Raw genomic sequence first — 27893 nt, 5'->3', positions numbered from 1 at the left:
TAGTCGACTGGCATAGTTAAGGTTCTGGGCATAGACTCGAGGGTCTCCCAGGGTCAGGTAGGTACAGTTGTTACACCCTCAGCGGCACAGGGGCAGCCGGGTGCAGAGAGAGTTAGGCCAATGTTATTCTATGGTGGGCTGGGGGCCTTTGGTTGGTGGCTGCTGGCTAGCAAGCCACGCGGCTGTGGGAGCTGGGCTCCTGGTCACTTGCTCAGGGCAAATGGGGAAGTTGATTAGGACAGAGGCTGCACTCCCAGGGGCAGTCGGGCGGCTGGGTGCAGGGTGCTTTTGAACCGTCGGGCGCTCAATGGATTTCTATGGAGAAGCTACAAAATGAGCAAAGGCTGCAAGCTCTGGGACGAAGATTCTTCAGGTGTGACCAACACTTCGAGAGGTAAATTGGGAAGTTGTAGGTTAGGTAGGCACCCTGGGGCTGGGCACAAGGGGGCGCAGGGGTGTCTTTTCGTGTCGGGAAATCTTACCTTCAGCTGGTCGCGGTTGGAGGGGATCCCTGGTTCTGAGGCTGCAGGCGTCGTCAGGAGTGTCGAGGTGGATTCTGGGTCACAGTCTCCAGGGGGACGTCCTTGTGGTCTTTGTCCACTCCGGCATAGGCCAGGCTTGGCGGGTGCAGAGTGTGCAGGAGTCGCAGTTCCTGGCTGGTGCCAGGTGTTGTTGCTTGTTGTTGAGCTGGACCACTGCTCGTGGGAGTCCCAGTCTTAAGAGTCACAAGGCAGTCAGGTCCTCCGGGGTTTTTGAGGTTGCTGACCACTGGAGACGCCGGGGTTTAGCAGGAGAAGGTTCGAGGGTCGACAGGCCGGTAGGGCTGGGGCCAAATCAGTTGGTGTCTTCCTCTTGTTAGCAGCTGCAAGGCAGGTCTTCTTGTTTCTTGATCTTCTTGCTTGTTTTCGGATTCGGGATCTGAGGAAGGAAGGTTCAGGGTGCCCCTAAATACTAAAGTTAGGGGTGTTACAGGTAGGTAAAGGGCAGGGACCAATGGGTCCCTTCCCTGGGGTGGGTACACCTCCTATCCTGCCACTCTCCGGTGGGAGGGGGGCAGTAGCCTATACCTGATTAGGCAGGGCTCCCCAACTTCAAGATGGCGAGAGCCCGGGGATGTGTTTCACCTCGCCTTCCCCACCTGAAGGGTGGGGTTGGCAGAGGCTGGCACACCCCCTTTCCTCCCTTGGGGTTTTCCGCCAGTCTTCCCGCCAGAGTGGGGGTCAGAACCGTGGGGGCCAGTTGCTGAGTAGAGCAAGTGGCCTGTAGAAGCTCACAAAGGTGGCATGCCTTTGAAGCTTCTCCCGCCCATCCTGGGGGAGGAGACCTAGCACCTCGCCCAGGATGTGTATTGTTGCAGGCCCAGGAGAGCGGATGGCTCTCTACCCAGGTGTCCAAGCAACATGTCTGCTGTGTGGCAGCCTAGGCAGCCCCTCAGACAGGAAATGGTTTGTAGGTTAGGTTCAGGGGGCAACTCTAAGTTGCCCTCTGTCATGCATTGTACATTAAATCCCACACTGGCATCAGTGCGGGTTTAATGTGCTGAGAAGTTTGATACGAAACTTCTCAGTCTTCAGTATTGCCATCATGGTGCTGTGGAGTTCGTGTTGACGACCTCCCAGCACCATATACTCTTAATGGCAGCACTGCACTTACAGTTCCCAGGAATAGACCTAGGTACTGTAGGGGCACAGGGCTCATGCACCTGTACCCACACCACTGGCATAAGGCACCCAGCTAGAGGGGTGACTAAGGTATGCCGGGGCAGTGTGTTTTGTGTGCCATGTCGTCTCAGCCTGCAAAGGCAGTGTGTGTATTTCAGGGTACAGGGCCTCTAAGGGTGGCACAATAAGTGCTGCAGCCCTTAGGGGCCTTCTCTGGTCACAAGGCCCTGGGTACCTAGGGTACCATTTACCAGGGGCTGGCATGTGGCCAGAGATGCCAATTGGGTTTAGGCTGTCGTGCAGTTTTAGGGAAGGAACATAGGCCCTGGGCACCTGATTGGTAGGAGCCCAGGGCACACTCAGTCAAAGTACATCAGCAATTCAGCAAAAAGTGGGGACATACCACGCAAGAAAGATGGCACTTTCTCACACATGTCCACTAGTAGCATTTGATTTTCAGGTCCTGGCTCACTCAGTGCACTTTACTAGGGGCTTACCACTAAATCAAATATGCCACATCATGGATAACCAAGTATGTTCACAATTTAAACAGAGAGCATATGTACTTTAGCATTGATTAGCAGTGGTAAAGTGCCCAGAGTCCTGAAGCCAACAAAAACAGGTCAGGAAAAAATAGGAGGAAGAAGCAAAACGTTTGAGGATAACCCTGCAAAAAGGGCCAAGTCCAACAACCCAATAATGAATAGTTCAAAAAAGGCGATTATAGATTAAATATTTTCCACGAACACGTGAAGAATTTCAATCCGTAAGTTCGACTTATTGTACATCTCTCCTCCCTTTGGAATTTGTTTGCTTCATCCCTCGATTTAAACGTTAAATTAAGTTCAGCAATTCACTGAAGACTCATTTTCTAGGAAACCTGTAGCTTGCTACTCTAGTGTAAGTCAAGCGTTTGTTCTATTCTTGCAACAAGACCCTTTATTGAGATTAGTGCTACTTTTGACTGACCCAATCATATACAAATACAATTGAGGAAATATATATATTTTTTAATCCGCTTACACGTTCAAATAAGAATTCGCAGAACACTAGCTGTTTGTTATGGAGCGAATATATTACCAGCAGATGCAAGTCTTTGTGTGTTTTCATTTTTGTTACAACAAGTCTGGTGTATTAAATGCTAGGGGGCTTCTAAAGTATATGAATCCAAACATCCTTTTAAACGCAAAGGTGATTGGTGGGAAAAGTCCCAACCACTGGAAGTCACTCCGTTATCTGTTTGTATATGTTTTGCCTACTGTGCCACTTCAGAAGGGGACCAACTATATGCTCCGATTTGAGCAATCCCTTCTGAAAATGCTGACCCCTTTAGTTGGGCATACAAACAACCTCAGATCAGTTTTAACCTTGTTGAGCCTCATTGGTTAAGTTCAGCTTGTAATGTGTGCCACTGTGAGTGGCATAGTGGCCTAAAACTGATGTGTTGTATTGCAGCCCGAGGGGTTACCAGTGGCTAAGGCCTTTGCAAGCATTTCACCATTGCCTTTGTTTCAGTGTAATGCCCTGCTTTTGATGGGTATACTTAGAGGTAGGAAAGTGGGTTTCTGTTGCAGTATCCCCCCCGTTCCACACTTTTTACCTGACTCTGATGCATCTTTGACTGATTGTGCACTGAGTCCCTGCTAATCAGATTCCTTGTGTTCTTCCCCAATGTACCTTTGTTTCTACAATTGTCACCCTCAGAGACCCCCTCCACCTAGCACATGTACACTGCTATTACAGACTGTGTGTTTTGGTGCAGCTAACACTAAAGAGTCGAAATGGCACACATCCCTGTGTGTCATGCCTACAACCACTGCCTGTGGCAGAGGTTGGTCATCCCTCTAGCAGGCCTCACAGCCCTATGGCAAGGTGCGCTATACCAGAGGTTAGGGCATAGCTGCGTGAGCAATATGCCCCTGGAGTGCCTGAGTCTGTTCTCAGACATTGTAAGTGCAATGAAGCCATATTGAGTACATGGGCTGGGAGGTTGTCATTATGCACTCCACAACTCCATGATGGTTTTACTGAATGCTCAGAAGTTTGGTATCAAACTTCTCAGCCTAATAAACCCACACTGATGCCAGTGTTGGATTTATTTCAAAACTCACTCCGAGGGCAACTTAGAGACATCTCCGATATGGTTCTGACCCCTTGAGGTGGGAACCCTTGTGCTCTCGTGGGTCAGGAAAAAAGCCTACTTGAGGTGGAGATGCCTCTTACTTACCCTCAAGCAGCATTCAGGGCGGTGAGCCTCAAAGCCTTTCTTCCCTTTGTTATACTAGCCAGGAGCTCTCCAGCTAGTGGAGATGCCTGCCCACCTGAACAAGCCCTACTTTTGGCAGCAAAGTCAGCTGTAAAATTAGTAAGCAGGTGCGTCCCCTCAGCCACGGACCACCCCTAAAGTGTGCCGGGTTGAGTTGACCCACTCCTTAGAAAATCCTCCGTGTTGGATGTTAGAATTTTAGCCAGTCAGGTTAGTGAATGCCCCCTTCCCAAAGGGAGGGGACATACAAAGGGTGTAGTCAACCTAAAGTAAGTAGTCCAATTGCTTCTACCTGCCAGTAGCTGTGACACCCCTAAACTCTGTATTTTGCGGCACCCCTGAACCTTGATCCTCTGATTCTTGTGACCTAAGAAGAAGGATGAAGAAGACGCTGTGCAGCCAAGCCTGAAGAAGACTACTAAATTGTCCCCAGTTGTACCGGCCTCTCTCCCACTTAACGACCTTGCATAGAAGACGATGCCTGTCATGCAGCCAGCGACTTCTAGGAACCAGAGGAAGACTACTTGCTCTTCAACAAAGACCAGATCTCCAGAGGACAGAAGCCCTGTCCAGAAGAATCCAACTACAAGGACTCCGGTTCCAGATGGAACTGCAACTCCTGCCCGCTCTGCACCAGACGCTCGCGGCCAAAGTCTGAGTGGCTCACCTGTCCAGTGAAGTCTCCCCACCGATCCTGACCCCGACGCCATCAGTGGTTGACGTTTCCTAAACTCCACGAAGACGCCTGCAGTCTCATCACGAAGGATCCCCCTGACCAGCTCCGGTAAACAAAATCCAGCATCTAAAGGCGCCCCTGCATCCTCAGCCCCCAACTTTAGGGAGACCAGCTGATGGTGCCCAGGCCTTCGACATCTCAGCTTACCTGCCCAGCTGTTGGTCACCTTCGTCCAGCCTCCTGGTCCAAACCTGCAGCCTCTTTCTGCGACTGAGATTCCCATTTACTTGCATTGGGCACCCGACGCGGATGTACACTGCACCCTGCCGCCCCTGTGCCGCTGGTGGTGTATGGTTGATGCTGCTTTGTAGCCCTCCCAGGGTCAGGTAGGTACAGTTGTTAGACCCTCAGCGGCACAGGGACAGCCGGGTGCAGAGTGAGTTAGGCCCAATGTTATCCTATAAGTGGCAGAGGGCCCTTGGTTGGTGGCTGCTGACTAGCAGGCCATGCGGCTGTGGAAGCTGGGCTCCTGGTCACTTGCTCAGGGCAAATGGGGAAGTAGGTAGGAGTAGAAGTTGCACTGCCAGGGCGGCTGGGCGCAGCGTGCTTTTGAGCCTTCGGGCGCTCAAAGGATTGCAATGGAAAAGCTCAAGGACGAACAAAGGCTGCAAGCTCGGGGACGAAGATTCTTCAGGTGTGACCACCACTTCGAGAGGTAAGTTGGGTAGTTGGAGGGTAGGTAGGTACCCAGGAGTCGGACACAGGGGGCCGCAGGGCGCCAGGTGCAGGGGTGCCTTTTGGTGTCGGGAAATCTTACCCTCTGTTGATCGCGGTTGGGGGGGTCCCTGGTTCTGCGGCTGCAGGCGTCGTCAGGAGCTTGGGTGCCGTATTCGGGGTCACAGTCGCTGGGGGGACGTCCTCGGGGTCTTTGTCCACTCCAGCACAGGCCAAGCTTGGCGGGTGCAGTGTGCGCAGGGTTCTCGATTCCTGGCTGATGCCAGGGTTTAGATACTTGCTTTGAGCAGAGCCACTGCTCGTGGGAGTCCCAGGTGCTCAGAGTCACAAGGTAGCCAGGTCCTCCGGGGTTTGTGAGGTTGCTGGCCACAGGAGGTGCCGGGATTTAGCAGGAGCAGGTTCGAGGGTCGACAGGCCGGTAGGGCTGGAGCCAAAGCAGTTGGTGTCTTCCTCTTCTTAGCAGCTGCATGGCAGGTCTTTTTTCTTCTTGATCTTCTTTGCTGTTTTAGAATCTGGAATCTGAGGAAGGAAGGTTCAGGGTGCCCCTAAATGGGTCCCTGTCCTGGGGTGGGTACACCCCCTGTCCTGCCACTCTCCTGCGGGAGGGGGGCAATGGCCTAGTCCTGATTGGGCAGGGCTCCTCATCTTCAAGATGGCGAGAGCCCGGGGATGTGTTTCGCCTCCCCCACCTGAGGGGACGGGTTGACAGAGGCTGGCACACCCCCTGTCCTTCCTTGGGGTTTTCGGCCAGTCTTCCCGCCAGAGTGGGGGTTAGAACCGGTAGGGGCCAGTTGCTGAGTAGAGCAAGTGGCCTGGAGAAGCTCACAAAGGCGGCATGCCTTTGAAGCTTACCCTGCCCATCATGGGGGAGGAGACCTAGCACCTCGCCCAGGATGTGCATTGTTGCAGGCCCAGGAGAGCGGATGGCTCTCTAACCTGGGGTCCAGCAACATGTCTGCTAAGAGGCAGCCCCTCAGACCAGACATGGATTGTAGGTTAGGTTCAGGGGGCATCTCTAAGATGCCCTCTGTTGTGCATTGTACATTAAATCCTGCACTGGCATCAGTGCAGGTTTAATGTGCTGAGAAGTTTCATACCAAACTTCAGTCTTCAGTGGAGCCATCGTGGTGCTGTGGAGTTCGTGTTTGACGAGCTCCCAGCACCATATACTCTTAAATGGCAGCACTGCACTTACAGTGCCCAGGAATGGACCTGGGTACTGTAGGGGCACAGGGCTCATGCTCCTGTGCCCACACCACTGGCATAGGGCACCCAGCTAGAGGGGTGGCTGATGTATGCCAGGCAAGTGTTTGCTGTGGGCATGGTACACAGGGATGTGTGCCATGTCGACTCTGTTTTGTCCTGTACCCAGACACTCAGCCTACAAGGGCAGTGTGTTTGTTAGGGTACAGGGCCTCTAAGGGTGGCACAATAAGTGCTGCAGCCCTTAGAGGCCTTTCCTGGTCACAAAGCCCTGGGTACCATTTACCAGGGGCTGACATGTGGCCAGGGTTTGACAATTTGGCTTTTAGGTTTTAGGGAAGGAACATAGACCCTGGGCACCTGATTGGCAGGAGTCCAGGGCACACTTAGTCAAAGTTCATTCAGCAATTCAGCGAAAAGTGGGGGCATACCATGCAAGAAAGATGGCACTTTCTCACACCCGTGCGCTGAAACCGCAGGTACTTCCTGCAACTAGTACCTCTTGTGGGTGCCCCCAGTCTCTATTGACAAACATTGGGTCCAGTGACCTCTGCACCCGGCCGCACCAGTGCCACTGGTGGTATAGTACCTACCTGGTCTGACCCCTGATAAGAGTGGATGTGCAAGTAGAGTGCTTACCTGTAAATGTGCCTGTTTTCCTTCCACGGGGTTGCATTGTATTGCATTTCTTCCTATTTGCACAAAGTTCTGCTATTGATGAGTGGCACTACAGATGTATTTTTAGTATCACTGTAAAGTATTCTTATTGCCTTGCAAACCCAATTTCTTACTGTACCTGAAAAGTGTTTCTATTATAAACTGGTACTTACCTGGAACTGAGTTTCTCTTGGCTCTAAAATAAAAGTAATATGTTAATATAAAACAATTGGTCTTGGATTCAGTCTTTGATTTTGTGTTATAATTTCGTGCCTGAGTGTGTACAGCAAATGCTTAACACAGCCCTTTGATAAGCCTGACTGCTCAAATACACTCCCACAACAAAGAGTAAGGTATTATCAACTTTAGCTTCTGTAAAGCCTCTGTGGATCCGCTGGACTCTGTGCATTCTATACCTTACTTTTGTATAGTATATACAGAGGCAGCTTCCTACACCGGACACATGTCCCGTGCACACTGTGTCACAGTACCCCAGCTCCACCACACTGATGAGGCCCAACAAGTCAGAAATATTTTGAGGTTAATACTTCTCACATCTCAATGGTCCCAGATCTGGCAGTTGAAGCTTAACTCTTTACGTTAGAGTAGTACCCAATATGATTTACAGATGGCTTTTCCCTTTGTGAAATGGCATAGTGTGATAAAAATGTTGACTTGAATGTGGCCCAAGCAATTGCCATTGTTTGAGACGTTTGCATACATTCCATATTGTGGTACTTGGACAACTTTATGTGCATGTATGTAACTTTCTTTTCCCTGTAAGGTAACAACATAGTTGCCCAAATTCGCTCTGAACAATGACATATATCATGTGGAAACTCTTAAATTGGAAAAGTGAAGAGAAATTGCTTGTAATTGTCATTGTGCTTAGAAGCAGCTGAAATGAACAGGGAGGTGTGCTTGTGCATGCAAACTTTGAAGATGCTACTAGTTGGTTACGACATTAACAGAAATGCTCTTACATCTTGTAATTGCATCTTCTTCCAAAACATATGGAAGTTTTAAATAGATTTTGTAGAGAATTGGGATTTTGTTGCAGTTACCCCCCCCCCCCTCTCTCATTTCTTGCCCCCTTTTTAGGTCTCGCCTACGCAGCGCATATGCGCTGCATAGACAAAAGGACCTTATGCAATCGCTTCGGCTTTTCACTCACAAGCGTGCACGCGTTCAGTTGCCTTCAATAGCAACGTGTGCACGTTTGGCGATTCACTTGCGGGAGCGCGCGGCGCCATATGGTAGCAATCATCGCTCCTGGCGCTGCTCGCTCTCGCAAGTGAAACGCTTTCACTTTTGACAACACTTTTTTTTTTTATCCAGCAATCCCCCCCACTTGTTTCGACACAACACCTTCTCGTCTTTGGATTGAGGGCTTCAGCAGGCTGCCTGTCAGGTGTGGGATCTGTCCTTGGTTTGGTGAGATTGATTGTAACATTTTAATCCCGCCCAAATCATCCCACCCCCATTGCACGCCACACCACATTTAACATACTTTTACAAATGCCCTTTGACTGCTTCAATCATATAATATGCTGACACCCTAAATTAGTGACAAAGCTCAAGGCGTTAAGCTCCTGTTGCAAGCCCCGTATTTAACCTACGGACGCTGATAAACCTCAACGGGGTGAACTCAGACCTTCATCCTTCGGAAGTCATTAAAAGGAATGGAAAACTGTGAAAACATTAGCACTTTTTTTCCTTATTCAAACCAAGAGGCATCTTGCTGTGGTGCGCAGTGAATTAGAGCTAAAGGTTGCATTACAACACTGCAGGGCACACGAGAAGTGTGTTCTCTGGATGCGAGGCACCATGACAACACTACACAAACACCCACCTTTGTCCCTCATTGCACCCCCATTCAAGGCTTGCATCCTTGCGGGATGCTGACCTGTGCCACCCAAGCGGAAAATGTGCTTTGGTCCAAATGAGCACAGAAAACCAGCTCCAAACCAGCTGGGTGTGTCCCTCGGCTGAGAACCTGCGGGCGCCTTGTCTCACCTGAAATTGATTTTCCACACTCCAGTGGCCCCGCCGTGACCCACGCAGGCACCCGTACTCCATCACATGGCTGCCTAGCAACCCCGGCAGTGCTGTGCTCGGAGTCAGGCTGCCTGTCAGGTGTGGGAGCTGCCCTCGATTTGGTGAGATTGATTGTAACAGTTATACTTGAGAAGGCATTTGTCCCACACTGACGTGTCATCAGTATCACGGGGGAAGCCTGTCGTGAAGCCTTTAAGGAGGATGTGGTCAGGCAGGGAGGGTCTTGGCTCCCTTACACAGGTGGCGCTGCTACAAAGACCTCCAAGCAGGGCACAAGTCCTATAAAAAGAAGTGGAATTGTTTTATTTCCCCCTGCCTTGGGAAATAGTGTTTTCTCCTTTAGGATCATGTCTGGTACTTGTGCCTGTTGAGTTGGGGGTTTAGAATGTTTGGGCGGCCGGATAGTGTTCAGTCGGGGGCGCAGCTTCAGAGGGTGTTTGGGGTGTTACACCCCCTAATAAATGCATTTTCAGATTAATAGTTGGGTAAAGGGGCTTTCAGTCGGGTATGGTGAGGTATCTGTTGGATTTCACCTGTTTTTTTACACACACACGTTGGGGAAGCCCTAAAAATTTTGATTATTTCACTAAATATTGTGTTTCTCTCACTCAGTGCTTCTACCAATCCGTATTCTTCTTTTCACATGCCTCTTAAGCCCCAATTATGCTTGTCCTATAATGTCTTTTAGCTTTGCATACCAGTGTGATTGTCGGGAAATCTGAAGCCCCCCATTGCCTCCCTGTCTCAGCTCAGTGCATGCATCCCTGTCTCAGCTCCATGCATGCTTCCCTGTCTCAGCTCAGTGCATGCATCCCTGTCTCAGCTCCATGCATGCTTCCCTGTCTCAGCTCAGTGCATGCATCCCTGTCTCAACTCGGTGCATGCATTCCTGTCTCTGGTCGGTTCATGCTTCTCTGTCTGAGGTCGGTGCATGCCCGAGGTCGGTGCATGCGTTCCTGCTTGAGGTCGGTTCATGTTTCTCTTGTCTGAGGTCAGTGCATGCATCCCTGTCTCAGCTTGGTGCAAGCATTCATGTCTCACCTCAGTGCATGCATCCATGTCTCAGCTTGGTGCATGCATTTCTGTCTCACCATAATAGGAACAAGCATTGGCATAGCCAATAGGTCTCGCCTTTGGGAACTTATAAGTGTTTAGCCATGCAACAGTTGATGTTGTTGCACCAAGGATATTGTGCTGCATAACTAAATACTTATAAGGTCCCAAAAGCGAGACGTATTGGCTATGCCAATGCTTGTTAACTATAGATGCTGTGTTTCAACTCACAGTGCACTGAGGACTTCTAGCCAGAGCTTGGTGCCAGTGATCCTTCCCTTGTGCTACAATAGACAAAGGCCTTTAGCACCCCTTTAAGTCCCTAATAAATGCTACTCCAGGTACCAATGGCATGGATACTAAAGAGGGTTCCTAAGGATGGCAGCATATCTTATGCTACCCTAAGGGACCCACATAAAAATTCCACAAACACTGCCATTGCAAATTGTGTGACATGGTGCAAATCATGAGTAAAAACATGGCATGGCACACTCCTGTGTCATGCCCAAATCACTGCATTTAATATATGTAAGTCACCCCAAGGCAGGGTGCATTATATTCTCTGTGAGGACAAACCAGCATGACCAGATAAGCCTCTGTGATGTCTAGTTCTATTTTTAGATATTGCAAGTGAGGAGGGAAGCCATCTACTGGGCACTGGCCAAAACGTGTTCCCCAGCTACTTAATGGCATCACTGAAACATATGGTGTTTGGTATCAAACACCTCGTATTAACAACCCCACACTGATTCCAGTGATGAATTTATTAATAGATGCACCCAGAGGGCACCTTAGAGGTACCCCCTGAAAACCTACTAGTTCCTGGTGTGCTGACTGACTGATTTCCACAAGCCTGACCCCCAAGGTTGAGGGCCTTTGCTCGAGGGAGTTCAGAAATAAAGCCTGCTTTGGTAGAGGGTGTTTACACTCCCGCCCACAGGATGACCTGCATATTAGTATTCCAAGGCAGGATAGCTTCAAAGAGCCCAACACCTTTGATATGCAAATCTGGCTTCCCTCACAGGAGAGGTTGGCATCCCCCACCCTTATTGTCCAGAGCCCTTTGGCCCCTTCACAGGCATGACAATTATCTATACAGGAGGCGTGTTGCACTGCCAGGCTGGACACACCTCTAGGGTGACCAGCTGGAAGTGAATAAGACTTTAGAGATTCCACCGTCTTGTGTTTGGAATGAGGAATTCTGAAACAGGGTGATGCCATCTCCCTAAAGGAAGTGTAGTGACCCCAGGGGTAAGTAGCCCATTGACTACCACTCCTCTTAACACATCCAAAATTGAGTATTTAAGGGACCCCTTGATACCAAGACTTCAGATTTTTGTGGACCAAAACAAGACGACCAACCCTGCCTCTCTACTGCTGCACCAGACCGTCGTAGGACAACTGATACATCCTGCTGCTATGTAGACCTCTAGAAACCTAGAAGCCTGCCAGTGCTTCGCAAATTGCCAAAGGAACTTCCTTGGAGTTGAGGAGCCACTCCCCTGCAGCTGCAGGCACCAAAGAAACAAGAGCCGGTACACCAACCTTCAACGTTACGGGAAAGACTGATTCAGCAGTCGCCCAGGAACAGGTAACACTGCTCCAACAGGTCAGATCCGTCCTCCATCCATGTGTGGGGATGCCAGGACCTACCAGAGCTTCACAGTACCAATCCCTGGGGTACCATACACCTTACAGCTGCCAAGGCTTTTTGTGGCCAGTCCGGACACTTAACACCAAGGAACACCGATATGCATGTCGAGGGACTGCAAGGACCGTGAGACCCACACAGTGAGTGTCCCAGCTGTCCTGTTTGCTGCTCTGCAGCAGAAACAAAGAGAAGAATGAATCTGTGACCACTGCCACCGATGCCTCGAAGCACCTATGCACCAGCGCTCCAGAGCCCAAATCCAAGAGAGGTTACTGTGCCAATGGGGTCCCCAGACCCACCAGAGCTAAGCCCATCCTTGAGTTTGCCCAGACTGGACTTTTTCACCGCTTGCAGCCTCTTTCTTCAGGCCCTCTCCAATCACGAGGAACTTCAGCACCGGATCTGACGCCAAAAAATACCACTGCACCCAAGCCCCACAGCCTGAGTAGAATTGGACCAAAGGTGTCCATGGATGCCCGAGAATCTCAAAGGTCAAGCCCCTCTGTGGGATCCCCTGACTGGTGCCCTTTCCCTGCTTGATGCCTCTTTGTAACCGGACCTTTCTCCCATTGAAGTGATACGACACCTGACACCGTGACACAAATCTACACCTAGAGCCTCCCGAGGTGAGCTGTTGGTGTGGCCTTGTACCTTGCCCGCATACTCACCTTAAGTCCTGAAGAACAATCCTGTAAGTTGCTACTAGTGCTCGATTACAATACATGTTTTTCCTCCATAGGATAACATTACTGATCCTAAAATTGCAGTGTGTTCATTTTTAGGAACTGTTACAATTTATAACTCAAAGTATTTATCCGATTTCGATGATCATGGTATCTAAATATATATGAGTGTGAGTTGGTTTTAGGTTAAGCCTAGCGGCAGCGAGCATGTGCTACTCGCTCTGCAAGGCATGCTGTATTAGGGTATGCAGTAAAAGCCCCGCCCATATTTGTTATTGGCTCGTGTCATTGTCCTTCTCAAATGCTGGATTCTGATTCGCAAATAGGCTTGTTAGTCCTTCCTTGGTGCCGCCTTGTCTACATTTGTTACCGCCCATAACGACTGGACCTTTTACTTGGCTTGCTACACGGTCTGCTTTATTTTGTGGGTGAGCACTATTTTGTTCGTTGACACTGATGGGCACAATGGCAGCTACTTTTTAGGTCTCGGCTGGCATGGGCTGCGCACATGCGCAGTCTCACTGGCGAGATTTAACGTTTTGGAGGAGTTTCGGTAAAGGGCTTTAAGCCACACCCCTCTTTTCCATTGGCTGGCGTCACCATTTATGCTAAACGGTGGCCAGCCATTGGAAAAGAGCTTGTTGTGACGTTTACTTTTGGCTTTTTCGGCCGTCCCGCTTGGACGGCCTCGCCTGCTTTCCTGCTGAAGTAAAAGATTTCTTATCTTTAGGGGGCCATGTGTTTAAACACATGGCCACAAAAAGACAAGAGATCCTCTTTTACTTTCGGGACCGTGCCCCGCTTTTTTTTCACTTCTTCCTTCGTATAAAATCTCTAAAGGACGAGCAGGCTGCCCAGTAACAGCCCCCATCGGTTTCCGATTGAGCTGCGGGAGTGAAACCTCGGCTCGGCGTCTGTACAGGGAGGGGGCGCCGCGGACTCTAGCTTCGCCCTCTTAGGATGTGGAATTCTCACAGCAACAGATGATGGCTATCCGGGAGCTCAAAGTCTGTCTCCTCGGGCTGAGTGTGGCGGGTCCCTGACTTTCTTATCGACACAGCTGTCCTGTTTGTAAACACGGGGTGCTGGGAGGAGGATGTGGGGAGAGATGCATCCTGCCTGGAGCTGCCTCTGACACAGCTTCGGCAATGTGCACGAGACGCAGAATGTGGGGCCAGTTAAGGGCCAGCAGGTCAATTAAGGTAGACTGTGCATTGGTCCTCCGCTTTCCCTTAAAGCACATCACAGCGTTATCTCGGATGACGCTCTCTGTGATCCTGTGCAGAAGAGCAGACAAGTGGTATTTACGTCAAAAAAGAAAGTTCAGCCAGCGCAGGACACCAACCCGTCGTTCTGTAGCTTATACATTGCTTAGGGGTACTGATCACTTATACAGTGTATACACTTTATCAACACACCTCTGCAACACCTCTTTATGGAGAGGTTTCGCCAGCGAGTGCCAGGAGTTGGCTGTATCCCTCCTTCATGCCTGACGCACTCCAGCTGTTTTCTCCACCACCCACTTAAAGAAGGATTGAACGTGCCCTGAAATCCACTTCTGAGCACACCTCTGCAGCCTCCTTGGTACATCCAACCCCCCCCCCCCCCCCCCCCCCCCCCCCCCTAAATTCGTCCCTCTTTCAGGGCGTCTGTCATGAACACTCCAGGGAGCACTCGATGTACAACGCCGAGGGTTAATGCAGCTGTTGCGGGACCTACCTTTACCTTGAAGGGTTGAGTGCCTTTGGTGCTACCTCGTCTTTTTATCCTTTCATTGTTCATTACAAAGCGTATTTATATTTGTATAGGGTTTATGTAGAGGAGTGCGGATTGCATGGGGCACTTAAAGCGAAATATTTTGTAAATAAAACCGTTTTTAAGACCTTCAAAACAGAAACAAGTGGGGGTTTTTGTGTTGTTTTTTTTTTTTTGTTATCTGTGCATCCCTAATGAAATCCGACATCTCCCCATACCAAAAGCATCTGTACCCAACTATTTATTTGAAAATACAAACATGAAGGGGGGGGGCGGTGACACCCCAAACAACCCCCCTCAAAACTACGCCCCTGGTTATTTAGCGCAAACCTGCTAGCTACACACGGCATGGGCTCTATAGTTTAGAGGAGTCATGAAGGGGCGTGAAGAGGGACAGAGTGATGTTGCTTTGAGGGCAAGGTAGGCAGCTGGGAGTGGGAGGCAATGTGGGGGTAGAATTACTTTAGGCGCGTGGGGCGGGTAGTGGAGATTGCAGGTCAGAGTCTGGGAAAGGAGGAGAAGCTACGATGCTGGCAGTTGGTGTGAGAGACTAGGTGGGGGGGCTATGGATCCTATATTGAGTGAGCAGTTAACTTGTGATAACGCATGAAAGATAGCTCCGTGGGTTAATATACTGAACAACTGTACGTGTTTTTTGTTATCTATCTTGATGTCAAATTTTCTGAATTCTTGAATCTATCCTCTACAAGCTAGAAAAATGGGTTACCACCCCCTGGTTTGACCACCAGCCCTCCAGGTTAAGAATCCCGGATGTAGTGGGTTCGACAACTGCGCCAGATATTTTACTAATCTGCAGGATTACAAGTGCGAATCCTGGCATGACGGGCTCAGCCTTTAATTTGTTGCAGGTTTGATAAGATGAGTGCCTCGAAGTTCGGAGATAGTATTTTGTGGGAGGGAGATAGTGTGTTGTCGGTGCTTTGCAGTCTCCGTTACACATGGATTAAAAGAAGGGCGTGGCCTGATCACTTATACCATGTATACACTTTATCAACACACCGCTGCAACACCTCTTTAGGAGAGGTTTCGCCAGCGAGTGCCAGGAGTTGGCTGTATCCCTCCTTCATGCCTGACACACTCTAGCTGCCCTCTCCCACCCCCCCACTCAAAGAAGGATTTTGTGAGTGCCCTGAATTCCACTTCTGAGCACACCTCCTTAGCCTCCTTGGTACATCCTACCCCCCTGAATTTGTTCCTCTTTCAGCCCGTCTGCCATGAACACTCCAGGGAGCACTCGATGTACAACGCAGAGGGTTAATGCAGCTGTTGCGGGACCTACCTTTACCTTGAAGAATTGAGTGCCTTTGGTGCTACCTCGTCTTTTTATCCTTTCGTTGTACATTACAAAGCGTTACCCCTCCTTATGCACACACTGTGCGTGGCCCTTCCTGGCATCCGTCTGCGTGCACACAGGGCCTGGCGCCTCTCCGTAACCCTCTGCGTGCAAAGTTCTCGGTATTGTGTTGCCCCTCTCCTTATGCACGCAATGCCAGGCATTTCTCCGCCCCTCCGTGTGTATAGCTGTAACCCCCTCTGCAAACACACAGTGCCTGGCACCCTTATTGCCCCTCTCTCGCTGTTCAAGCACGCGTGCCTGGCACCTCTCTGCCCCTTCCCCGTGCGCCCCCTCCCCGGCCGGCACAGGGTGCGAGGCCTGTTTACAACCAGTGCAAACAGTGTGACATCTGCTGGCCCCGCCGGCCGCTCGGCTCACAAAGCGCTCATTATGGGGGAGGCGGCACCTTTCGGGTGAAAAGATATGAATACATTGGTTTCTCATGTGTCTGGGTGTCTAGTTGTGGTGGGGACTTGTTATTTTTCTTACAGGGTGTGCACGGTGCATAGGTTTATTATGGCTCGCTAGTGTATTTTGAGGGGCCCGTGTATTAACTTTGTAAACCGCAGTTTACAACTGTCAGGGTATTTTTAAGTCACCAGAGCCGGTGGTGGGTTTGCTGACTCGTACTACATACACTATACCTGTCAAGAATGTTTACATTGTACGCTAGCCCAACAATTAGGCCTTTAGTGTTTTGCAAACATGCGGGTAATGGTGTACTTGCCAAGCTGGTTGCCTGTATGTTGACGATGAGGTATGTCTTCATCACGCAGGGTGGTGCCCAGCTTAAGTTCCGTGCTGTTTGCTGACAAGTAGCTTGATTAGCAATTCCTCCAGTCAAGAAGTGGACGCAAGTGGCAATCCAACTGAATGCTTTAACATTGGAATTTGGGTTGAGAGCTGCCAAAGGTCGGCTCCCCTCTGATGCCCATGGTGCATTTACTTTCAACAGAATCTCTAGCCCATCTCGTATCGACTACATTTTGATCGATCACAGACTATGGCGAAACGCAGTGGATTTGGTCATAGTCCCAACCACCGACAGTGACCATAATCCCCTGTGCTTGAATATGAAGAGACCATGGTTTTCCGATCTACCAAGCTCTGGCCCTAGCCCTATTATGATCACTAAAGAAGTCACCCCATCGAATTGCAAAAGATATCTTAAATGGCCAACAATCTCCTGTGATGAGCAAAAGCTTTTTTTTTTTTTTTTTTTTGTTTTTTTTTTTTTTGAAACCGTTTATTGCAGTTTGCAAAAGTTACAGGTATGGGCCTACAACCACCCGGCCGGCCGCTAGAGTATCAAAAGCATATTGCGTACATACAGTAAAAGTCTCTCAGCAGTGCAGAGTAGGAAAACAGGAGTAATCGATGGTGCAGGCCACACGGCTCCATGCCCACAGTACGGTTCCATTTTCTTAAAGCAAAACAACACCAAAAAACCACACCCGCAAGGCAACCCGCAATCCAAAATGACAACACGTGCTCCATAAGTGGAGGATCAAAACCAGCAGCAAAACTCTGAAGAGGGGAATGGGAGTAGATCAGGGACTGGGGGACCGCGCGCCCGCGGCCGAGGGAGGGGGGCCGTCTAGGGAGACGGAGCAGGCGAGGCAGCCGGTAGGAGTGGCGGTTCACAAATACCCCCGCGGTAGGCGTTCCAGGGGCCCCAGAGTACGCCCCAGGCTTACCCCTCGCCACATACACCACCTTTTCACGAAACATACACCAATCCATATGCTCTTTCCAGGCCGACACCGCAGGGGGCCTCTGGGATCCCCACAATTGAGCAATATCACGCTTAGCTATCATGTATCCCAGAGTCACCCACCGCGTCTGCGGGACCGAATAGTCATTTGGTTCCCAGACATTCAGCAAGCATCTCCTCGCTTCAGGCAGCAGCGCGACACGCGTCACCACTCGCAGGACCTCATGCACACCACGCCAGAATCGCTCCACCTTCGGGCACTCCCACAGTATATGCATGAAAGTCGCCAATGCACCACAGCCACGCTTACACATTCCGTCACCAGCAAAACCCATACGCAAAAGCCTTGGCCCCGTCACGTAAACCCGGTGAAGGATCTTGAGCTGGACGAAACGAAGGCGAGCCGGGATGGCCACCTCTTTCGGAGAGGCCACCGCAGAAATCCAATCCTCGTCGTCCAGCTCCAGCCCGTCGGCAACCCAAGCCTCGCGGAGACTAGTCAGCAGGCACGATCTATCGTTGATCAGTTTTTTGTATATGAGGGAGATCGTGCTGTCCGGGACATGGCCATCTAGCACTCTGTCCTCCAGGGGGGAAGACTCCGGAATGGATGCGACATCCGGGAAGACGGAGCCCAGCGCATGGCGGACTTGTAGGTACCGAAAGTACTCACTGCCCTGCAGCTGAAACTCCGCCTGCAGCGTCTCAAAAGTTTTAAATCCCCCCCTCGTCCAGAGATCTCCCACCGTGCTGATTCCGATCGTGTCCCACTTCTCGAAGCCCTTCGACGTCCACAGGGAGCCCAACCTCTCAGACGCATACAGCGGTGACGCCCGGGTCAAACGGTCCTTCCACCCCATAGCTGCATTAGCCGCGTGCCAGACACGCACCATGACACGCGTCGGTCCCGTCAAACGGGAGTCGGGCGCGCCAGAGTAGAGCGCTCGATTATAATCGCCACCGGGCAGGAGCATCCTGTCCATCTCAAATGCCGGGTTCAAGGCGGGCCCGTAAAGGCCATGATTAATTGCAGCTAGTTGGGAGGCCCAGTAATACCGTTTAATGTCCGGGAGGGCGACCCCTCCATCGTACCACGGGAGCGTCAATTTAGCCAGAGCGATACGCGGCCTCCCGTCCCAGAACAGGCGCCGCTGGAGGCCCTCCACCTCACGGAAGTAGCGTGCCGGAACCAAGTCCATAGTATTCTGGAGGGCGTAGAGGAAGCGCGGCAGGGCCATCATTTTAAACAAGGCCGCTCGACCGAGCGGCGAAAGCGGCAGACGCCGCCAGCGAACCACGTCCTCCCTCAAACGCTGGAGGGGGGGCAGCAAATTCCGCTCATAGCGGGCCTCCGGGTCAAGAGTGATATATATACCCAGGTACCGAAAACCTTGGGAGGCAATCTGGATCGGACAGTCCCGTGGTAGGACCGGAGCCTCCCCGGAGAGCACATAGACACAAGATTTCGCCCAGTTGATGACGAGGCCTGAGTTGCGACCGAATGAGCGCAAAACATCAACCAGGACGATCAGTGATTCACGCGGGGAGGCGAGATACAGAAGGATATCGTCAGCATAGAGGGACACACGGTCCTCATGCTCGGGGGTCCAGCGGAGACCACGGATAGAAGGGTGCCACCGCAGCCACTCCGCCAGGGGCTCCAGGGCCAGGGCAAACAGAAGAGGCGACAGGGGGCAACCCTGTCGCGTGCCCCGCCCCAGCGCGAATGGGGCCGAGACTCGCCCATTCACCACCACCTGCGCCAACGGGCCCGAATATAGCAATTTGACCCAGCTAATGAAACCCGGGCCAAAGCCAAACTTCGCCAGCATCGCCCAAATGTATGGCCATTCAAGCGTATCAAACGCCATGGTGGCGTCCAAGGACGCCAAGATGGCCGGCTCCCGCACAAATGGGACACGCGCGAGCACCCCGTGTAAGCGCCGCAAATTGAGCGCCGTGTTGCGGTGAGGTATAAAGCCCGATTGGTCTTGGTGGACCAAATCGCCCACCACGCCAACCAACCGGTTGGCCAACACCTTGGCGAGGATTTTGGGCTCCGCGTTCAAAAGCGAAATCGGATCACCACAATTGTGGCCAGACGCTGGTCCGGCGGGAGGGAACCCTGCGAGTGGGCCGCCAGGAACATCGCGCGCAGGTGGGGCGCCAACACATCCGGGCGTAGCTTGTATAGCTCAATGGGAATACCATTGGGGCCCATGGCCTTGCCGGATGCAACCGAGCGAATAGCCAAGGCAATTTCGTCCGAGGTGGGAGGGGCGTCCAGCGAGTCCCTGTCCTCCACCGTAAGGGAGGGCAGTGCGATGTCCCGAAGCAAGGCATGGGAATCTTCCTCCAAGCAGGGAGAAACCGGGGAGTAGACTTCGCGGAAATAATCCGCGAAGCAGGAGACAATGGCTTCCGGCTCAGTGACACACACACCATCCACACTCTCAATCAAAGGCACCACGCGGCTCGCTCTCTCCCTCTTATCCAACCACGCAATCAATTTGCCAGCCTTGTCACCCACATCATACAATCGCCCCTGTTGCTCTCTACTGAGGCCCCTGGCCGCCTCCGTGACAAGGGCCCGATAGGCCGCCTGCTTTAGGTGTAGAACATGCAACTTGGCGTCTGTTACCCCGCTCCCCAGGTCACCCTCCAGTTCTGCAATCTCGGCCTCAACCCGGGTCACCTCCTCCCGCTCGCGCCGCCGGGCATGGGAAATAAAGGAGAGGGCCTCCCCTCTAAGAACTACCTTGAAAGCCTCCCACAGGGAGATGGCCGACGGGACCGACCCCACATTCTCATCGAAATATCGCTGTAAGGATTTGATCAAATCGGCACGAATGGTGGGGTCGCGCAAATACCATGCATTGATCGGGGCCACCCCACCATCCCCCCTCGGGAAGACATCAAAATGCAACAACAATGGGGAGTGGTCTGAGATACCCCGCGCCAGATGGCGCACCTCCCCCACCCTCTCTGCATGGGCCGCCGGGACAAGGATATAATCAAGCCGCGAGAGGCTACCATGGGCACCCGAGTGGAAGGTGTACTGTTGCAATACGGGGTGCTTTAATCGCCAGCAATCCACCAGGCCCAGCGTGTCCAAAAAGCCGGGCAGCCACGCCTGTGCCCGGGGGAGGTCCCTAGGGGGATGGCGATCAATAGACCCAGAGGCCACCGCATTAAAGTCCCCTCCAACCACCAGCAGGCCACTCGGAAGGTCCAGAAGGAGGCGCCCCAGGTCCGCAAATGTGGTGGCTTGTAACCCAGGCGGGACGTACACTGATATAAAGATAAACACTCTACCCTCCATTCGTCCCACCAGGACAGTGTAGCGTCCCCTCTCATCATGGCGCACCTCGTCAATCTCCAACGGGAGCGAGTTCTTGATCATAATACCCACCCCCCGCGAGCCCGAGGTGAAGCCGGAATGGGCCGCCAAACGATATCCCCGCCGATTCATTGCGTGAAAGGTGTTACCTATAAGGTGCGTCTCCTGCAGAAAGACAACATCTGGTGAAATACGTTTTAGGTACTGCAGGACCACACCACGCTTAATCCTATCCCCCAGGCCGTTAACATTCCATGACAACACAGTCAAATCCCTACCCCCATCATACGTCGAAACAATCGGTCGTCCCCCACCGAGCATCTTAAAAACAACAACACAGTAGCGGGTTTGCCTTGCGGTGCTAACAAACAACACACCCCCCCCACCCCCCGGTCCCAACAAAACTCCCCCCTCCCTGCACCCCTGCATGAGCCCAGACAGCCCCCCCAAAGTGTAGTGTGCCTGTCGCCCCATAGCTAAATACTAACTAGTCCCCCAGAGGAGGAGGGAAGCCCCCAGCAGACCCCGCACGACCTCCACGGGAGGGGAACATACGCAATCAATATATGGTGAAGGAACAACAGCCAGAGCAAGGCCTATACAGTCACCCCTCAATTCTGATCCGGCGGGCTCTCCTCGCCAGCCGTGCCCCCCCCCCGCCCCCCCGGCCCCGATCTCCAGGCAAAGTGTCCAACCAGTCCCCAGCCGCCTCGGGCCGGTCGAAGAAGTGCGTACGACCATCCACCTCCACCCTCAGCTTAGCCGGAAAGAGCATTGAGTACTTGAGGTTTAGGTCCCTTAGGCGACGTTTAACACCAAGAAAGCTCTGTCGCTGCTTCTGGACCGCCGGAGTAAAGTCTGGGTAGAAGTGTACTTCCATGTTTTCCAGCTTGACCGGTCCCTGTTGCCTGGAGGTCTGGAGGATGGCATCTCTGTCCCGAAAATTAAAAATCCGGGCAATAAGAGGCCGCGGCGGGGCACCGGTCTTAGGGCGGCCCCCGGGGACCTGGTGGGCACGCTCCACCGCAAAAAGCTTACTCAGCCCCCGGGGCTGGAGATGGGTCAGGATCAATTCTTCCACGAAGAGATCCGCCGCCTCCGCCTCTCGTCCCTCCGGCACACCAATAATACGAACATTATTCCTCCGGGCCCGACCCTCGGAATCCTCCAGTCGCCGGTCCATCAGGGCGCTCGCCTGGCCAAGCCGGCGCACCTCCTTCTGGAGGGCCACCACGTCCGTAGTGAGGCTCGTTGCGGTGTGGGCCAGGGAGTCGACTCGGTCGTTTGTTTTGGACAAGTCTGCCCTCACCAAGCTCACATCCACCAGGACCGAGTCAATTTTTTGCGCCAAGGTGTCGAAACGCTGGTCCACTGAGGCCTTCATCTCTGCGATGGCGCCCATGACGTCCCGGAGGGTCAGATCCACCGGATGGGCAGATGCCTCCGTCGGGCCCACCGGGGAGGACCGCGATGTCTCCGGAGAACCCTTCTGGAGCGTGTAGCGGTCCATACTGTTGGCCTGGTGCGCCGTGCCACGGCGGGTTGTCTTCACCTTCGCCCGGTCGCCATCTTGCTTGGTGGCCATGCTGGCCCTTCCACCGTCGTGCCAAGATCTCCAAACGGGCCGCTACACCAAATCACGGGTGTCAGGGGGGGGGGCGGGGGCGACCACCGAGCCGCGGGTCAACCCACCGCCGGCGGGTCAGCCGGGCACCTGGACAAGGCCGCACCACCGCACCCCGCTCCGCAGCCCAACCCCGCTTGAGAGCAAGGAGGGCGCAAAAGCGAAAGCGAAAGTGCGGGGCACGCGAGCCGCCCAGCCCCGCTCGCCGCTGTTATTCACTTTGTCCCCGGATCGCCCCACTACTCCAATCCGGGGGGCCGGCGAGGAGAAGGCCGCAACCTTCGATCGATGCTCCCACCGGTGTTCGGGGTCCGATTCGAGCCCAAAAAACGGGTAGCGCCTCAGCTCGGGTTCCCCGACACAGTCCCCTCAACAAGGACAGGATATCGCCAGGATTAATTCAGGAGGTCGCGGAGGTCCTCGGGAGCCTCGCACCTACGCGGCCATCTTGGTTGCGCGCTAGGCTCCTCCGAGCAAAAGCTTTTAACTATAAAAGAGATTTTGTCGACAAAAACTATCGAACTCAAGAGAGCATTTGATGAACCAGACGGGTGTTTAAGGGCTGGGATCATCCACACAGCCACAGTTGAGTCGATAGGGTCACTCTTTTTGGCAACCTCTCTCACGTGTAAACCCAATAGGTACAAAGCTTCTGGCTCCTGGTATAGTTCTGAATGCAGGATTAGAAAGAAAAACCTTATAACCGCTGTTAAAAACAGGGATTGTCCCCAAGTACAAATTGCTAGATCAGACTATAAAAAGGCTGTGGCCAAAGCCAAGTGTGCCTGGGAGGAAACTCACTGGTTGGCCTTGAAAGCTGCTAGCTCAGCTAGAGACAGGACTACATTTTGGAATCTCTGTAGAAATTCAAAAGGTTCCGACCCCGATATAATTTCAAATCACATTACAAACCAGGAATGGTTTGTCCATTTCTCAAAACTCTATTCTGGTGAGGATATTCAAAGCTCTCGGGCCTTTTCTAACATCGCTTTGGCCGATCTTACTTCTGAGAGATATGACCCTTTTTTGGAGGAGGAGGTCACGATTGCTATTAACAAAACAGTCCCAGCCAAGGCCCCTGGCCCCGATGGCCTTCCCGGTGACCTGTTTCGATCAGACCCTAAACACTGGGCAGTATATTTTACCATCCTGCTCAATGCATTTCTTAAAGGATCACCTATCCCTGAGTCATGGAAAGGCGCTGAGGTGATCCCAATATTTAAAAAGGGTTCTAGGGAGGACCCTGCCAACTACCGACCAATAAGTCTCATTGACGTTAGCCAGAAGGTGGTTGTCCGGGTCCTGCTTGAGCGTATCCTATTGTGGGCCAATGAGAATAACATCTTGTCCCACTACCAGGCAGGATTCAGACAAAGCACGAGCACGATCGACCAGGTCTTTAGGCTGCTTCTACTATATTGGAAGGTGGTCCTGATTGGCAGGGGCAGTCTTCATCTGGCTTTTATAGATTTGAAGACTGCCTTTGACCTGGTCCCTCGTGATCGCCTTTGGTTGGTCTTGAAGGACATGGGTGTACCTCCCCCTCTCCTCGACCTCTTGGTCCGTCTCCATGAGGGCAACTATGCTCAGGCGAGGTGGGGAACCCAGGCCCAGAAAACAGCAAAGATCCCAGTTAACAGAGGAGTTCGCCAGGGCTGCGTCTTGGCACCCACCCTCTTCTCCTTATCTGTGAATGGGGTGGTGAAGTTCTTGCAAGATATTCCAGCTGATGCCCCTGCCCTGGCGGGCAAAAGAGTCCCCACCCTCCTTTTTGCAGACGATACCCTATTAATATCCAAAACACCAGCAGGGTTACAAAAGCTCCTGGATAGATTGGAGCACGTAAAATTATTTGATTATCTCGGTATTAGAATTTCCGACAGTTTAACCTGGAGACCCCATATTGATAAGATGCTGCTAAACCATAAACGGGCCACGGGGGGTATTGCAAAAGAACATCGCTCCTCGCAGAGCAAGCCAATCGCTCCCGCACATTCACTCCACAACACATTAGTAAACAAGCATTTGCAATGCAATAGGTCTCACCTTTGTGAGAGTTTGAGCTATTGGCATTGTAAATGACAGTGCCTTTCATTTATGTGTTTTGAAAACCTGTAAGCGGTGCATAAACACACACTTTGCACTTATAGTCTTTGCTTACGAGAAGCAAGGCTGGCAGTAAAAGAGGCGCAGTTACTGCCAGCCTTGCTTCTCGTACGCAACGACTAGAAGTACAAAGTGCGTATTTACGCACCGCTTGCAGGTTTTCAAAACACATAAATAAAAGGCATTGTCATTAACAATGCCCAATAGCTCAAACTTGTGCAAAGGCGAGACCTATTGCATTGCAAATGATTGTTTGGTATGGGCATACTGAGGGCGGCGCCCACATTAGGGACACCGCGCGCAGTTTAAATTTTATTTTTAAAACTTCGATGTATATATTTGTGCCGTGGATGATACACGTCTGTTCTGTGGCGTCTCTGGGTTTTTAACATACACATCATTTGTACCTGTTGACATTGTCTTAACTCATTGGAAGCTATAACAAGAGGAGGTGGAGTGAGGTGGCCACCCTAGTATATTATATTTAACCCGACTAGCTTTATCTTTGAATGTGGCATAGTAACGGAGGGCGTGCTTTCACTGAGCCAAGCAAAGTAAATAAACATGTTGAATTAAGATCGGTCGTTTGCTGCCCTCTTGTGGCTACAGTAAAGACGTGCTACATGATACCCGACGTTGTTTGTACTTGCATGAAACCGTTTTTAGTGTGTGTGTTTGTGTGTGTGTATGTATGTATATGTATATATATATATATATATATATATAGCGGTAAAATACTCTTATCCCCTAAATCTTTCTGTGGTGCCAATGTAAGTTATGTCCACAGTGTAAGCCAAGGACAGGATAGTGTTATGGCATAGTTTGGGCACCATCATGCTAAAAATGCCCACAGTATGTTTGTCATGACCACCATTCTACTTTATGGGAGGAGTGTGCGTCATCATGCCCAGTATGCCTAAATATGTCAATGGTAGTGGTGGGCCCCTTCATTCCCAAGAAGGCTCATGTGTGTAGGTGGAATGTAGAAAGGAAATGCCGCAGGTAGCCCTGAGATACAAAGTTGAGGTTTGGTTGCCGCCAGGGAGGGTCACTTCCTAAACCAGAGGGCGACTACAAGCACACGTGTATACACACATGCATGACCCCCCCACCTCACAAATAAGCTACCCCCTTCGCACACAAGTTTAGATATTTTTATTTACTTTTACTCCTCCACTCCTATGGTGCTTGAAGAGTCTCTTTCTGCTTTAACAGCCTGCTTGGATTCAGTGCTGTGGCATGGATGAGTCCTGCTCCTCTTCACCTGGGTGTCCGGCCTTCCCTTTAGAAGAATAACTTAGCAATCGCAGGTGCCACCAGCAACAACCTTACTTTAAAATATTCAAAATTTGCTGGTTTACATAGTTTTCAGTAATTTAATAGCAGCAACCGCTCCCCAGCCCCCGGGACACTTCCCAGTTGCTCAGCTCAGTGTTTTATTCACCCGGACATTGCTCAAAGGAGTGTTCTTGCAAGATCATCTTTCATATATCTATCAGTGGGTGGATGTAAAACCAGGGTACTGAAGACGACTGATGTTTTATGCTAATATTCTTCTTTGTATTCAATTTTAAGTGATGAGTGTGTTTATCGGGATGCCGTTCACTGCCAAATCTTGTTTCGCATTGCTTGAGTAGTCTTGAATGCAGACATCTGCTCGTTTAAAAAACAAAATAAAAAATAAAACGGTGTCCGCCTTCCATAAATGTGTAATTAATAAAGTGTGTAAAGTGAATCGGAAAAGGAAAGTGAGTTGGTGCTTAATCAGACTTCTTATTGGTGCTCTGGTTTAGGGACGGTGGTGTATGGAGTCAGTTAATTCAATAGAAACTGAAAACATACATTTTGAAAATACTTTCGCACCCTAGAGGGTAAGCCTCTTAAAACGATAACCTTTGTTCCTCTCCCTTAATTGGTGAAATGCAAAGGTTGCCAATTTTCACGCAGAACCTTGTGCAAGGGTCAATTGTATGCAAGTTAGATGATTATAACAACCAAGCAGTTACAATGGAATAGGACTCGCAATTGCGAGATTTTGAGCTATTGGCAAATGCTTTTTATTTATGTGTTTAAAAAACCTGCAATAAGAAAAAGCATTGTCATTTATAATATCAATAGATCAAAGTTTCTAAGATGTGAGACCTATTGCATTGCGAATGCTTGTTATAAATTGGTGTCATTTTTCTTTGAGTAAGGTCTCACTGCCTTTGTGTTTAAGTGCTTAGCACTACCCTCTGATATGCCTAATTGCTCGCCCACACTACCAAAAAAGAGCGTTTGGGGTGTCATTTGTGCCTCTATAATTTCTTTGGGGTTTGCCTGAATTATTTGCACAATGTACCTCTTTTTGGTCCACTATATAAAGAGCCAGCTTCGTACAGGTAATCAATTGATTACAAAGGAAAAGGCTTTGTAAAAATGGTTTGTAGCACACATTTTAAGCTTCTATGATTGTTTTTACCATATAAATGTAATTACACATCAAATTGTTTATGTTCCAATGTATTCTTAGCTATTGACATTATTTTTCTATGTTATAGGACCTGATGTGAAGTCTGTTGCAACTGCCGTTGAACAGATCTATCCTTTCCTGTTTGAATGCAGAAAGCCAATACTGTAATTTTCCAGTTCGCAGCTGAGTAATAACCCATCACACTGAAAGGCTACTACGTACTGAACTGCAGTCATAGGCAATCCAGAGGACTGGACCAACAATGTAATGAGGAATAAGCATCTCTTCCTTGCCTGTTCAAGGTTACAGTATAATAGCCAGAAAATATGGATTTTACTTTGGACAGTGCTTTATTGTAAAAAAAGAAAGAAATGTTTACAAAAAGTTAATCTGCTGCTTTTAAAGGACGTTCTATTTATTTGTGCAGTAATTTCTGTGTACTGATGAGCGGCACAGTGACATTTGTGAAACCCAGATTTGTTGCACAATGTGCACTAATGTTAAAACAAAAAGTTGGTTGGAGCGTATGTGTTTTACTTGTGAATAGTCTTTTACATTTTTGTATGCTAGATATGGGCACCAAAGAAGCTGTACAAGTTATCTTTTACACTTTATGAATGTTAAAAATAAAATGTTAAAAACGATCTTTGTTCATTAGTAATCTTGTGAGACAGAAATGTTGCTAGAATACTAGATATGTTGTACCCATGATTTTTCTGTTAGTTTAAAGGTCAGTCAGTAGAGTCAGTCTTCGAATGATTATGTACTTTTTTCATCTCCGATGCCTTCCTTCTTTATTTTAGTTGTAAGTTAAAGGTGTACGTAATCTGCAAGGGTAGTGGTTCCCAAACTGTGCGCCGTGGCTCAAATCTAGCCAGGGGAGCCGCGCACCAAACACTTTA

General features: G+C 50.6%; 1 protein-coding gene across 2 annotated transcripts in view; it reads left to right on the top strand.

Annotated features, from left to right (window-relative positions):
• TBPL1 (TATA-box binding protein like 1) overlaps positions 1-27635 on the top strand; it is a 190841-nt gene extending 163206 nt beyond the window's left edge. For both annotated transcript variants that reach the window (XM_085611898.1, XM_085611899.1), the window contains exon 9: positions 27080-27635. In XM_085611898.1, the coding sequence (XP_085468024.1) occupies positions 27080-27159 (80 nt within the window). In that variant the 3' untranslated portion in view covers positions 27160-27635. The remainder of the gene's footprint in view (positions 1-27079) is intronic.
• Positions 27636-27893: the final 258 nt, after the last annotated feature.

The sequence above is a fragment of the Triturus cristatus genome, chromosome 6, assembly GCF_964204655.1.
Source record: "Triturus cristatus chromosome 6, aTriCri1.1, whole genome shotgun sequence".
NCBI lineage: Eukaryota > Metazoa > Chordata > Amphibia > Caudata > Salamandridae > Triturus > Triturus cristatus.
The sequence above is the reverse complement of the archived record's forward strand: the minus strand, read 5'-3'. Positions and strand labels throughout refer to the sequence as shown.